The sequence below is a fragment of the Pundamilia nyererei genome, unplaced genomic scaffold, assembly GCF_000239375.1.
Source record: "Pundamilia nyererei isolate P.nyererei 1_Seehausen unplaced genomic scaffold, PunNye1.0 scaffold00252, whole genome shotgun sequence".
Lineage (NCBI taxonomy): Eukaryota > Metazoa > Chordata > Actinopteri > Cichliformes > Cichlidae > Pundamilia > Pundamilia nyererei.
In genome coordinates this window covers 513628-525215 of record NW_005187653.1, presented here as the reverse complement: position 1 = coordinate 525215, position 11588 = coordinate 513628, and the positions used below count along the sequence as shown (strand labels likewise).

The window sequence follows — 11588 nt, the reverse complement described above, 5'->3', positions numbered from 1 at the left end:
ATCCGTTGGGCATCTTTCTTTGCCTTTAGACAACAATTCTGATGCAAAAGAACCAAACGGGACAGGCAAAAAAAAAGAAAAAAAGAATTACTGTACCATGAAATCATTAAGGGTAGTAAAGGCAGCCCTGAAGAAATGAGGTTAGCAGGGATGGAAACAAGCGCTGGGAAGAAATGGTCAGGTCTGTCGGCATTCCAAGAAACTGGCTCTAGATTGTGTAATTATGTGAGACTGCAAACTTGTGTTATGGGAGGATTGTGCGTGTGAGCACTACGCAGTATAAAAGAATACTAATGCAAGAATATTCATTTTACACTGACTTTAATTCATGGGAAATTTGCCAATAAATATAGAGACAAAAAATAAAATACAAAAAAATGTCAACAATTTCACAAAATGGAACAAGCCATTCACAAATGCCAACACTTAGCCTTCTATCTGGGTCTATCCTGGGAAATGTTTTTTCTGCTACCGAGGTCTACTGCAGAATGTGGACTCTAATCAGAAATGCAGTGTACTATAAAACACTTGAGGATGTGCAGTTTAGATTCTGATTAAGCTACACACCAGAGAGAATATTTGGCCGTATGTAACAGGATGCTCAGGAAGACATCACTCTGGGAAAAGAAATTTACAGGCACGTTCTGACTACAAGCTAGCTCAGATTTTTCATTTGTCTAAGAAAGTGGCACGAGGATCCTAAACTGCAGGTTTCAATGCTTCAGCTCAGGTAACAGCTGTTGGTTGACTACTTCTTTGCTTCCATCCATGGTCTTTCTTCCTGCTGGAGCAGAAGAATCGGGAGGTCTGGATGATAAATCAGATGAAGGCGTTGGGCTGGTTAGCCTCTGGATTCTAGAGATCTGTGGAAGGTGAAAGAATGCATTAACCTACATGGTGATATATGACCACAGCTACACAGTCTATCAGCCAGACCCTATTTGTTATTCAGGTTTATCTAAGCAGCTATGTTGTTGTCACAGGGTAGATCCAGGACATGTTGGAGATATTCCGTCTATGCTGGTTTGAGTATCCCTGGTGTGTGGGGATCAGGGATTCTGGGCATTTCTGCTTAGACTGCTGCCCCTGAAATGGAGGGATGGATCAATTTGTGCCACCTATAGTATCTTCGTCATACACCAACTGCTTACTTGATACATATGTAATTCTTTGACATGTTGCATGAGAAAAATAAGGAAAAAAGGATCCAGTAACCGATCCTTTAAGCTCCATTTGTACTTGGTATCTGGACATTCGTGTTTCAGATGGACATCGTATTTGACTATGAGCAAGCGCTGGTGACAGTACAGGGCTCTAGAGTGCGACCAATTTGGTCGCAAATGTGACCAAATTTTTCAGTGGTGCGACTAAAAATAAATATTTGGTCGCACCTTCCGGTAACAAAAAGAAAATCTCTGCAACTCTCCGTGTGGTCAACAACAGACACACATTATGCCCCTATCGTGGACTAAACCAATCAGAGATAGTCAGGGGCGGGACCTCTCTGATTGGCCGTGGTCCAGTTGAAAGTGCAGGTGGAAGAGAGAGGTGAGTAGCTTGAATAAAGCGATATCAATTCATTAACGGATTCCACACAAAGACCTAAACACGGGGCGGACCCAACACATCAGAATCAGCTTCGTCTTTCTCGGCTTTCTCACCTGACGGCCTGAACACGGACACGCTGTCGGAGCTTAGCGATTCTTCGGGTCCGCACTGTGTCTTTTTGCGCTGATTCTGAGCTGCAGGTTTTGTCTCTCCAACCAAAATTCACCGAGCCAGCAGCAAAAGAAGCAGCAAACTGCGCTTCACATTTGATCAATGTCGTCATGAATTCCCTCTGACTTTTGCTGTTTTGCTTCCACCACGATAAAAATCACACTTCCTGCACAGCTCTCTCTCTCTCTGTACTTCAAGAGCAGTTTCCCGTCTCAAATCTGTTTTCTGCATTATTCATTCGCTTATTACCCACCAGTCTAGCGTTGTTTACAGCGCTTTTTCTTTTTTCACTTAAATGACCTCGGACAAGAAAGACTAATTTCTGCTGTTCAATACTGAAGGAATTTAAATTTCTTAAAATTATGCAAAATTGCAGAATATTGCAGAATATTTTTAAAGTTATCTGCTATAAAAAGCCAGACCAGGAAAATCTCCTTCATGTTTTCCTGTGTTTTATTCTCAGTTACTTTCACACAAAGGCATCTGCTGTGATTTTCACAATTCTGATGAAGTCTCATGTGTATCAGTACTGATAAATGATCAGAATTATAATATTTCTGACTGTCTGAGGCTAAATTGAATCAAATCAGGACTTTGAGAACCGGAATTGAATGGATTATAGAAATCAGTGATGATACTCAGCCCTAGTGAGCAGCCTAGGCCTGAGAGAAGTGGATGTAGCTGTGGGTAATAAGAAAAGATGAAAAGAACTATTGATAACTTTTTTGTTAACGCCTGATCTGTCTGAAATTCATAGCCAGTGCTCTGACACGGTGCCATCAATATTTGAATGCTGAAAAAGCACAGTGTATCCAGAAAACACATTATATGCTGCAATAAATGCACTGCCCAAGTGTCCCCTCTCCCCACGGCCTTTCAGCAGCAGACAGCAGCAAACAGGTCGTCAGAGGAGGCCAAGATGATGATTAAGTTTAACATTTTCTACAATATTGACAAAGCACTTTAAGCACAAGTTTGTTAGTTAATAATTTAGAAATTAATATTGTCTGTATGGACTCCCCCCCCCCAAAGAAAGTGCACATGTAAAACTGCGGTGTTAAGCGATGCGGTTGAAAAATTTGAGTGCGCCTAACTTTTGTGCCGGTACGCCTAAATTTTTAAAGTTAGGCGTACCGGTGCGCCCATGCCAAAAAGTTAGTCTAGAGCCCTGCAGTAGGAACAGGAACATTTCCATTCCAACAACAAACATCCGCAGAAATGGGCTCAAGGAGGGGTAGCCATCTACTGCCACCAGTTCTCTATCACAGACTATCTCACCACTCCGTTTCCAATATGTACGGGGAATGATCCCCCTTTGTCAGGGCGTGTCGATATGACCTTAAAACTCTCCACAGCTATGGTAAATGGCCTGTATTTGTATAGCACTTTTACTAGTCCCCCCTAGGGACCCCAAAGCGCTTTACACACCCAGTCATCCACCCATTCACACACTGGTGGAGGCAGCTACAGTTGTAGCCACAGGTGTCCTGGGGCAGACTGACAGAAGCGAGGCTGCCACATCGCGCCATCGGCCCTTCTGGCCATCACCAGTAGGCGGTAGGTGAAGTGTCTTGCCCAAGGACACAATGACCGAGACTAGAAGAGAGATCTGTGTGTGGCATGAAGAACGAGGAGGGCAGCTGGACCGCTGCCACAACAACAGTCTGGAAACAAAGACAATTTACAGTGCTGTGCGTGGGTTCTTTATTCTGTCACAACAGCTTTGAAGTTATTTTCTACCTCCCAGATTGTGTTATCTTTGGTAGTTTTCTTGGACATTTCCTGTCAGGATCCTGGAGCTCCTGACCCAGTGTTGTGAGTTTCTTGTGTCTCAGGGTTTTTGTGTTATGTTGCATGTTCTAAGTTGTCTTTGTTGCCTCAGTTTGTTCTATAGTCTAGTATCTTAGTTTGGGTTTCTTGTATTCTGGTTAGTTTTCTGAGTGTTTAGTAGCCGCCCTCTGTGCCTCTTTTATGTTGGTCTCTGTGTTTCTTAGTTGCTCTGTCTCCCCTAGTCAGTCCGCGTCTGTGTTACATTTCCTGTTTTACTTTGAAGGTCTGTGTCCTACGTGAATGTACTGAGTTTCGCTTCCCTTTCGTCTGGTTATGTCTGATTTCTCCCAGCTGTGCTCCCCTCCTGTGTCTCATTCCCCTCGTTATTTCCCAGTGTATTTAAGTCCTGTGTTTCTCTGAGTCAGTGTCGCGTCGTCCCTCATTGCTGTGTTACTCGCTCCCTGTGTTTTCTTGAACTTAGAGTTCCCAGTGTGGCTTTGTTTTGTATGCATCTTCCTTGCCAGCCAATAAAGCTGTGATTTTGAGTTCATCCCTCGAGTCTGAGAGCCTGCATTTTGGGTCCAACTCCTGCCTGCCACACAGCGCTTGTTGACATTTCCACTACATAAATGGGAGGAAATTATTTGGTTTTGTTGAAAGGGAGGATGTTGGAAAGGCCTGACTTGCCCAAACATATAGTGTGGGTGTGCTGGAAATGTCTCAGTCTGCAAGATCTTTGGCAGAAGTTCAACAGAGGGGTAGTGGGGAGGAGGTTGGGGGCATTGGCTGGACCATTCTGCACTAGAGCCCTGTGCAGGACGATTTTTTCAATCTGGCTGCCAGTGGCGGCTCATTTAAACCTATTATTATTAACTCGTGCTTTTTCCATCCAGATCACAAATGCATGCAGCAGTCTGTACTTTGAAAGCTTTCATCCTGCCAGTGTAAAACACACAGGTAGATGTCACTGAACAGCAGCGATGTGAAACTATGAAATACAAGAACTTTGCCACACTTCTCACAAGTCCAGCTCTTTACCTTCTTGGTTCTTAACAATGTTAAAACTTTTCCACTGGTTCACTCCAGCCTTAATTTTGTTACTAACATCAGTTGTACCCTCCATCCTGCTAGCATTCTTGGGACCCCCTGTCAATTTTTAGCCACCTGCCTCTGCCCACAGCATCAGCAACCAACCTGCTCCTGCAAGATTTGTAGCCCTTTTTCATTAGTACCTACTCAGGTCGGCTTGATGTTTTTAGGGTTTTCCACTAGGTCACAGCACATGTTACCAGGTACTTTTTTAGTACCTACTCTGCTGGGTTCCAAGCAATCCGAAAATGTGACATCAAAAGACTGCATGGTTCCCAAGTCTGACAAAAAGCTGAGTCCAGTCAAAGTCCACATGAAGGAAACGGCTTGCCTTTCCGAGTGTTAGGTAGCTTAATCATTTCTAAAAGAAAATAAAGTGTTTGTGTTATTTTAGCCAACATGTAATTGGTGCAGATGGGTTGTATGTGCGCTAAGTCACTGCTGACCTGCTCCCAGGCAGACACATGAAACCTCTGACAGGCTTAGTTGACCCACTCCCATCTCCCCATGCCCACATTCTTCCACTTCTAGCCAAACATTACTGGTATGTCTCCTGCCTGCCCAGTTCCACAAGCTGCACAGATGTAAACAACCCTCAGAGAAGTGGGATCAATGAGTTGGGAGAAGTCATGGGGTTGTTGCCATGTCTCAGTTAAGCTGGGAAAGTCTAACTTACGGTTGGTGAGGAGATGCTGGATTAGATGGTTGTTGCTCATAAGTGTCTGAATGTTTAATAGATTAACAAAGACAGTGGTGTTGGATAACACACTGAGGTCATTACCCTGACTGGTATTGCATTTTGCAAAACAATGTTGGACTCTGTAGTTTTCTCTGGTCCCCTCCCCAATCAGACCAGGAGTGACATGTTTAGCTGCATGTTCTCCTTAAACTGCTGGCTGTCTGAGTGGTGTCCCAGAAACGATGTGGGCTTCATAGATAATTGGCAAACCTTCTGGAGGAAACCTGGTCTTGTTAGGAGAGACGGCATCCATCCCACTTTGGATGGAGCAGCTCTCATTTCTAGAAATATGGACAAATTTATTAAACCCCCCCAAAATATGACTATCCAGAGTTGGGACCAGGAAGCAGAGTTGCAGTCTTACACGCCTCTCTGCAGCTTCTCTCCTCCTGCTACCCCCCCAAAAACCCATCTCCATAGAGACTGTGTCAGCTCCCACACAGACAAAAACCAAACTAAAAACCAGCAACAAACAACTTAAACATAAACAATTTGTAAAGCCAGAACATCTTACTATTCATCACTGATTGAAGAAAATAAGAACAACCCCAGGTTTCTCTTCAGCTCTGTAGCCAGGCTGACAAACAGTCAGAGCTCTGCTGAGCCAACCATCCCTTTAACGTTAACTAGTAATGACTTCATGAACTTCTTCACAAATAACATTTTACTCATTAGAGAAAAAATTACCAGTAATCATCCCACAAATGTAATATTATCTACAGCTACTCTTAGTACCATTGATGTTAAGTTAGACTCTTTTTCTCCAATTGATCTTTCTGAGTTAACTTCAATAATTACTTCCTCCAAACCATCAACGTGTCTTTTAGACCCCATTCCTACAAAACTGCTCAAAGAAGTCCTGCCATTAATTAATTCTTCGATCTTAAATATGATCAACCTATCTCTAATGATCGGCTATGTACCACAGGCCTTCAAGCTGGCTGTAGTTAAACCTTTACTCAAAAAGCATCTCTAGACCCAGCAGTCTTAGCTAATTATAGGCCAATCTCCAACCTTCCTTTCATATCAAACATCCTTGAAAGAGTAGTTGTCAAACAGCTAACAGATCATCTGCAGAGGCTTATTTGAAGAGTTTCAGTCAGGTTTCAGAGCTCATCATAGGGCTGCTTGATTATGGCAAAAATGATAATCACGATTATTTTCACTGAAATTGAGATCTCGATTATTTGACGATATTTATTTAACCCTTTAAGACCTACTATAGAACCAAGTCCGCCAGAGCTTATATTATTTTTTTACATGTTGTAGTGCCATTTGTGGGAGCATTTCAAGTTGCTATACAACTGTTATAGCCCATATTTTAATAATATGTATGCATTAAGTCCATAATAATTACATTAATTGCAAAAAAGTGCAATAAACTACAAAAAAAATTGAAAATCGTTTTTGTTTTTTGTTTTTTTACATATATTTCTACTTGGAGAAATTTAAGAGGCTTATCCCTCAAAACTTTAAATACAAAAAAGTTGCAAAAAATAGTTTACAACAAGAGGAAATTTATTTTGAGTCTCTTCATAGTTTTATTTTGGAGATACAGCAATTTTTATACACTGCAGGAAAAAGAAAAAAACAATCCTATGATGCAAATTTGCAAAGAAAACAGCATCAAAATAAACTATTTCCAGCAGTGCAATTCGAGTTCTAAGCATCCCAGCAACTATTCAGAAAAGTCAAACATGACTTATAAAAACACCAGTATAGGCTTTTTTTAGGCCTACAAGTAAAAAACTACATTTTCCGCGAAAATGATGTCACTTCCGGTTTCGGGCAGGAAATGCGATAGTTCGCGTTGACGTCTTTTTCAATGTGGGAAGTGTTAAGAACAGCTGATGGATCGGCAAAGCGTGTTTCTGGAGTATTATGTTTTTGTTCCTGCAAGTGCTTTTTATGCGATTTTTGCAAAGCTTTATGTGGAAGGAAACTGTGACCGAGGACAAGCTGATGGCATCAGATTTAAGTACAACTCCTCCGGTTTCATATGCAAAACAAATATTGCGCTAGCTTACGCGGTTCCGGTTCTACAGGGATTTAAAAATAGTTATACAAAACGGAGCGTGCTGCTCTGACCGGCTTTAAAGGGTTAACAATAACAATGTGTTGAATAATGACTTTAAAAAATAATATAAAATAGTGCAAATACTGATAACAGTGCAAATGTTTGCAATATAAGAAATAAATGAGAAATGTAAACATCTACGTTTAGTGAACTTTGCAGAGTTGCTCTGTGGTGCAGCTACGACACCATAGCAAAGTTTACACACTGTGTCTACTTGATCCACGTCTGACTGAACCCATAATGTTTCCACACCACTGAAGTTTTTTTACCTCTTTTCAACCAACGGCAGTCACTCTCCTCTCCAAATAACTTCTGCTTAGCTTTCCGAGCTTCCCTCGGGTCCTCTTAGTTGTTGTGACGCGTGTTGGAAATGGAGAGCGGAACGCTTGATTTACCACACGGAGCAGCGCGAGAGTAAAGCATGAGGGAGGGGCTAATAATCAGCTCAGTCATTTTTAATGATCGTTGAAAGCCCAGATCGTAATCGTGATTAAAATTTGATTAATTGAGCAGCCCTAGCTCATCACAGCACAGAAACAGCTTTAGTGAAGGTTACAAATGATCTTCTTATGGCCTCTGACAGTGGACTCATCTCTGTGCTTGTCCTGCTAGACCTCAGTGCAGCGTTCGATACTGTCGACCATAATATCCTATTAGAGCGATTAGAACATGCTGTAGGTATTACAGGTACTGCACTGCAGTGGTTTGTATCATATCTATCTAATAGACTCCAGTTTGTGCATGTAAATGGAGAGTCCTCTTCACACACTGAGGTTAATTATGGAGTTCCACAGGGTTCAGTGCTAGGACCAATTCTGTTTACATTATACATGCTTCCCTTAGGCAGCATCATTAGAAGACATAGCATACATTTACACTGCTATGCAGATGACACCCAGCTCTATCTGTCCATGAAGCCAGATAACACACACCAATGAGTTAAACTGCAGGAATGTCTTAAAGACATAAAGACCTGGATGGCTGCTAACGTTCTGCTTCTTAATTCAGATCAAACTGAGGTTATTGTACTCGGCCCTGAAAAGCCTAGAAATATGGTATCTAAGCAGATTCTTACTCTGGATGGCATTACCTTGGCCTCCAGTAACACTGTGAGGAACCTTGGAGTCATTTTTGACCAGGACATGTCCTTCAACGCACATATTAAACAAATATGTAAGACTGCTTTCTTCCATTTGTGCAACATCTCTAAAGTTAGAAATATCCTGTCTCAGAGTGACGCTGAAAAACTAGTTCATGCATTTATTACTTCCAGGCTGGACGACTGTAATTCATTATTATCAGGATGTCCAAAAAACTCACTGAAAAGCCTTCAGCTAATCCAAAATGCTGCAGCAAGAGTCCTGACAGGGACTAGAAAGAGAGAGCAGAGTTCTCCTGTTTTGGCTTCCTGTTAAATCCAGAATTCAAAATCCTGCTCCTCACATACAAGGTCTTAAATAACCAGGCCCCATCTTATCTTAATGACCTTGTAGTACCATATCACCCTATTAGAGCACTTCGCTCTCGCTCTGCAGGCCTACTTGGATTCCCATGATGCACTGGGTGTTTCTTCTTCACTCACTATGTGTTAACAGACCTCTCTGCATTGAATCATATCTGTTATTAATCTCTGTCTCTCTTCCACAGCATGTCTTTATCCTGTCTTCCTTCTCTCACCCCAACCAATCACAGCAGATGGCCCCGCCCCTCCCTGAGCCTGGTTTCTTCCTGTTAAAAGGGAGTTTTTCCTTCCCACTGTCGCCAAAGTGCTGCTCATAGGGGGTCATATGATTGTTGGGTTTTTTGCTGTATTATTGTCTTCATGTTATTGTGATTTGTCGCTGTTAAATTAAATTAAATCTCATATGCATCTAATTTTAAACATTTGAGATGTATTTTGTGTTCTGTGAATAAAATCTAAGAGTTTATTAGATGCGCAAATTATCTCTTTTATTTACACTGGTGGTGTATTGTGTAAACACAGAAAAACTGCCCACTGTCCTTGACAATGGTCAGCTGACTAGTTGCCACACTCAGGATAACAGCAGTGTGTATCCAAACATATGATTATATGTATGGGTGCACACCACATACAAACATGCTGACTGCAGACTAACGAGTAGCTGGTGTGCTGCTGTCGTCTCCGGGCGCTCCTTATCTTCTCAAAGCGAGCCTCCATTTCCTCCAGCACCTTCGGGGTGTAGCGGACCACCAACTTGACTGATCCCTGTGCAGCCTTCAGCAGCTCAACAGCCTTTTCATGGTGCTCACCTTCAACACTCTGCATGAAGACCAACACAAAGCAAAAGTCTGACATGCTACAAGAAGCCGTTTCTTCTGACTACGTTTACTCTTTACCCATAAAGTGAACGTCTGATGACCTCCCCTTTACCATTTAGTGGTTTGACAGTGACTGGAATAGGTTGTGGGTTTTTCCGAGGGTTGCCCTGGTAAGCTGTACACACAGAGATCACCCTCATTAACTTCTGATGCACACCCACTCATTTTGTTCTGGAAGGGGACAGAAGCTGCTCCGTTCAGAAGAGAGAAACAAGAATGACTTCTTATCAACACTTTCCAGGAGTGAAAGGACAGTGCTAACCCGTTTCAGCTATGACGATGCACTGACATGCACTTCTACAGTATTCCTTCATTTTAGAGAGATGGATACACTCTCATGTTTTCACATCTCTTGTCACGTATGGCTAGAGTACCTCTCCAACCTCCCAGTGATGTGGGCAGGCAGCCAGTTCTACCTCTCAGGGTGCCATTAACCTGTTCTTATGGTTACATCTGAGTCATATTAAAGTGACTGATGGAGGATCTTTAACACCTTCACTATCAATGTTGGATAAGGTGAGTGAACGAGATAGAGATTATAGGTTAAGAGCAGTCTTTTAAGTTGCTCCACTGCATTTAGGAATAATTTAAAGCTGTTGCACAGATCCTCTACATCTTTCTCAGCATGTCAGCATAACAAACACTGCACCATCCACACCTTTAGGAACTCAGGGTGAACCTCATCCACCCCAGAGGCCCAGCCACCACGGAGGTGTTTAACCACCTCAGTGATGGACGAGTCGTCTCTCCTGTCCCCAGCCTTTGCTTCTACAGGAGACGTATCAGTGGGCTTAAGGAGGTCCTCAGAGTATTGAGTCTGTCGTCCCATTGTCCCAGTGGGAACAACAGTGAGATCTGGAGGGACCTGACAGGAGGAATGGCCCCCGAACCCCACCCAACACACTTTGCACCTGACCCCTGCAACACCTTATCCAGGCCAACAGGTAGGCTAAACGAATCAATTAGTATCAAACAGTATCAATTATTTATATCAATTATAATATACTGATGCTGTATATTTATGTAGATGTTCTACTGAACATACATAAAGTACAAAATGAACTAGAAATGATAATAAATGTGACTGTTGATGCGCCTGACCTAAAAACAAAGTGTAAATGTGCCGTATATGAAGAAATGTTCTTGTGTTATTTTTGGATTTACAAATTCTACAGACAATGGTTTTAAATGGGGTCTTGAAACTGGATAAATACTTGTAGTTAACACTTTTAAAATAATTCCAGGATTCAGTGACTGCTTTTGGTCTTCACGCTGTGTGCACCTCTCCTCAGCAGGTTGTAAGTGGGCTTCTGTGATCCTCTTACCACACCATTGACAGAAAGTAGCTGGTCTCCTCTCTTCAGCCCACCTTGGCGGTCAGCCACTCCTCCAGGGATGACTCTTGAGATATAGATGGGAGAGTTTTGCTCTTTTCCACCCATGATGTTAAAGCCCAGTCCCTCTTCTGTCTTGGGCAGTTCTACCACCCTTGGGTGGGCGTGCCCCTCACTGGCTGCAAAGGCTGCCACTGTGGCCTAATCAGAGAGGAAACCACATGATGAGCAAAACAACAAGTTCTATTTCACATCACATCTCCAGTTACCTCTATTTGTTACACAAAACAGAGGATCTGACAGTACACAGGTGGGAGGACAAACATATGCTGCATTCAAAGGATGCAATACAAAACAAGCTATATTCCCACAGTGGTAGTGTTAAATGTGGGCCTGTTTATAGACAATCTGAGTAACTCATAAAGTCCACAGCATGTCTTTATCCTGTCTTCCTTCTCTCACCCCAACCAATCACAGCAGATGGCCCCGCCCCTCCCTGAGCCTGGTTCTGCTGGAGGTT

The 11588-nt window shown here is 42.5% G+C and overlaps 1 protein-coding gene across 2 annotated transcripts in view; it reads right to left on the bottom strand.

The window, feature by feature from the left end:
- Positions 1-304: 304 nt before the first annotated feature.
- lin7b (lin-7 homolog B (C. elegans)) overlaps positions 305-11588 on the bottom strand; it is a 23473-nt gene continuing 12189 nt past the window's right edge. The window contains exons 4-6 of one of the 2 annotated variants that reach the window (XM_005749643.1): positions 11060-11269; positions 9489-9675; positions 305-863 (exon numbers count right to left, since the gene is read on the bottom strand). In XM_005749643.1, the coding sequence (XP_005749700.1) occupies positions 856-863; positions 9489-9675; positions 11060-11269 (405 nt within the window). In that variant the 3' untranslated portion in view covers positions 305-855. The remainder of the gene's footprint in view (positions 864-9488; positions 9676-11059; positions 11270-11588) is intronic. The other variant, XM_005749644.1, reaches the window with a different exon arrangement.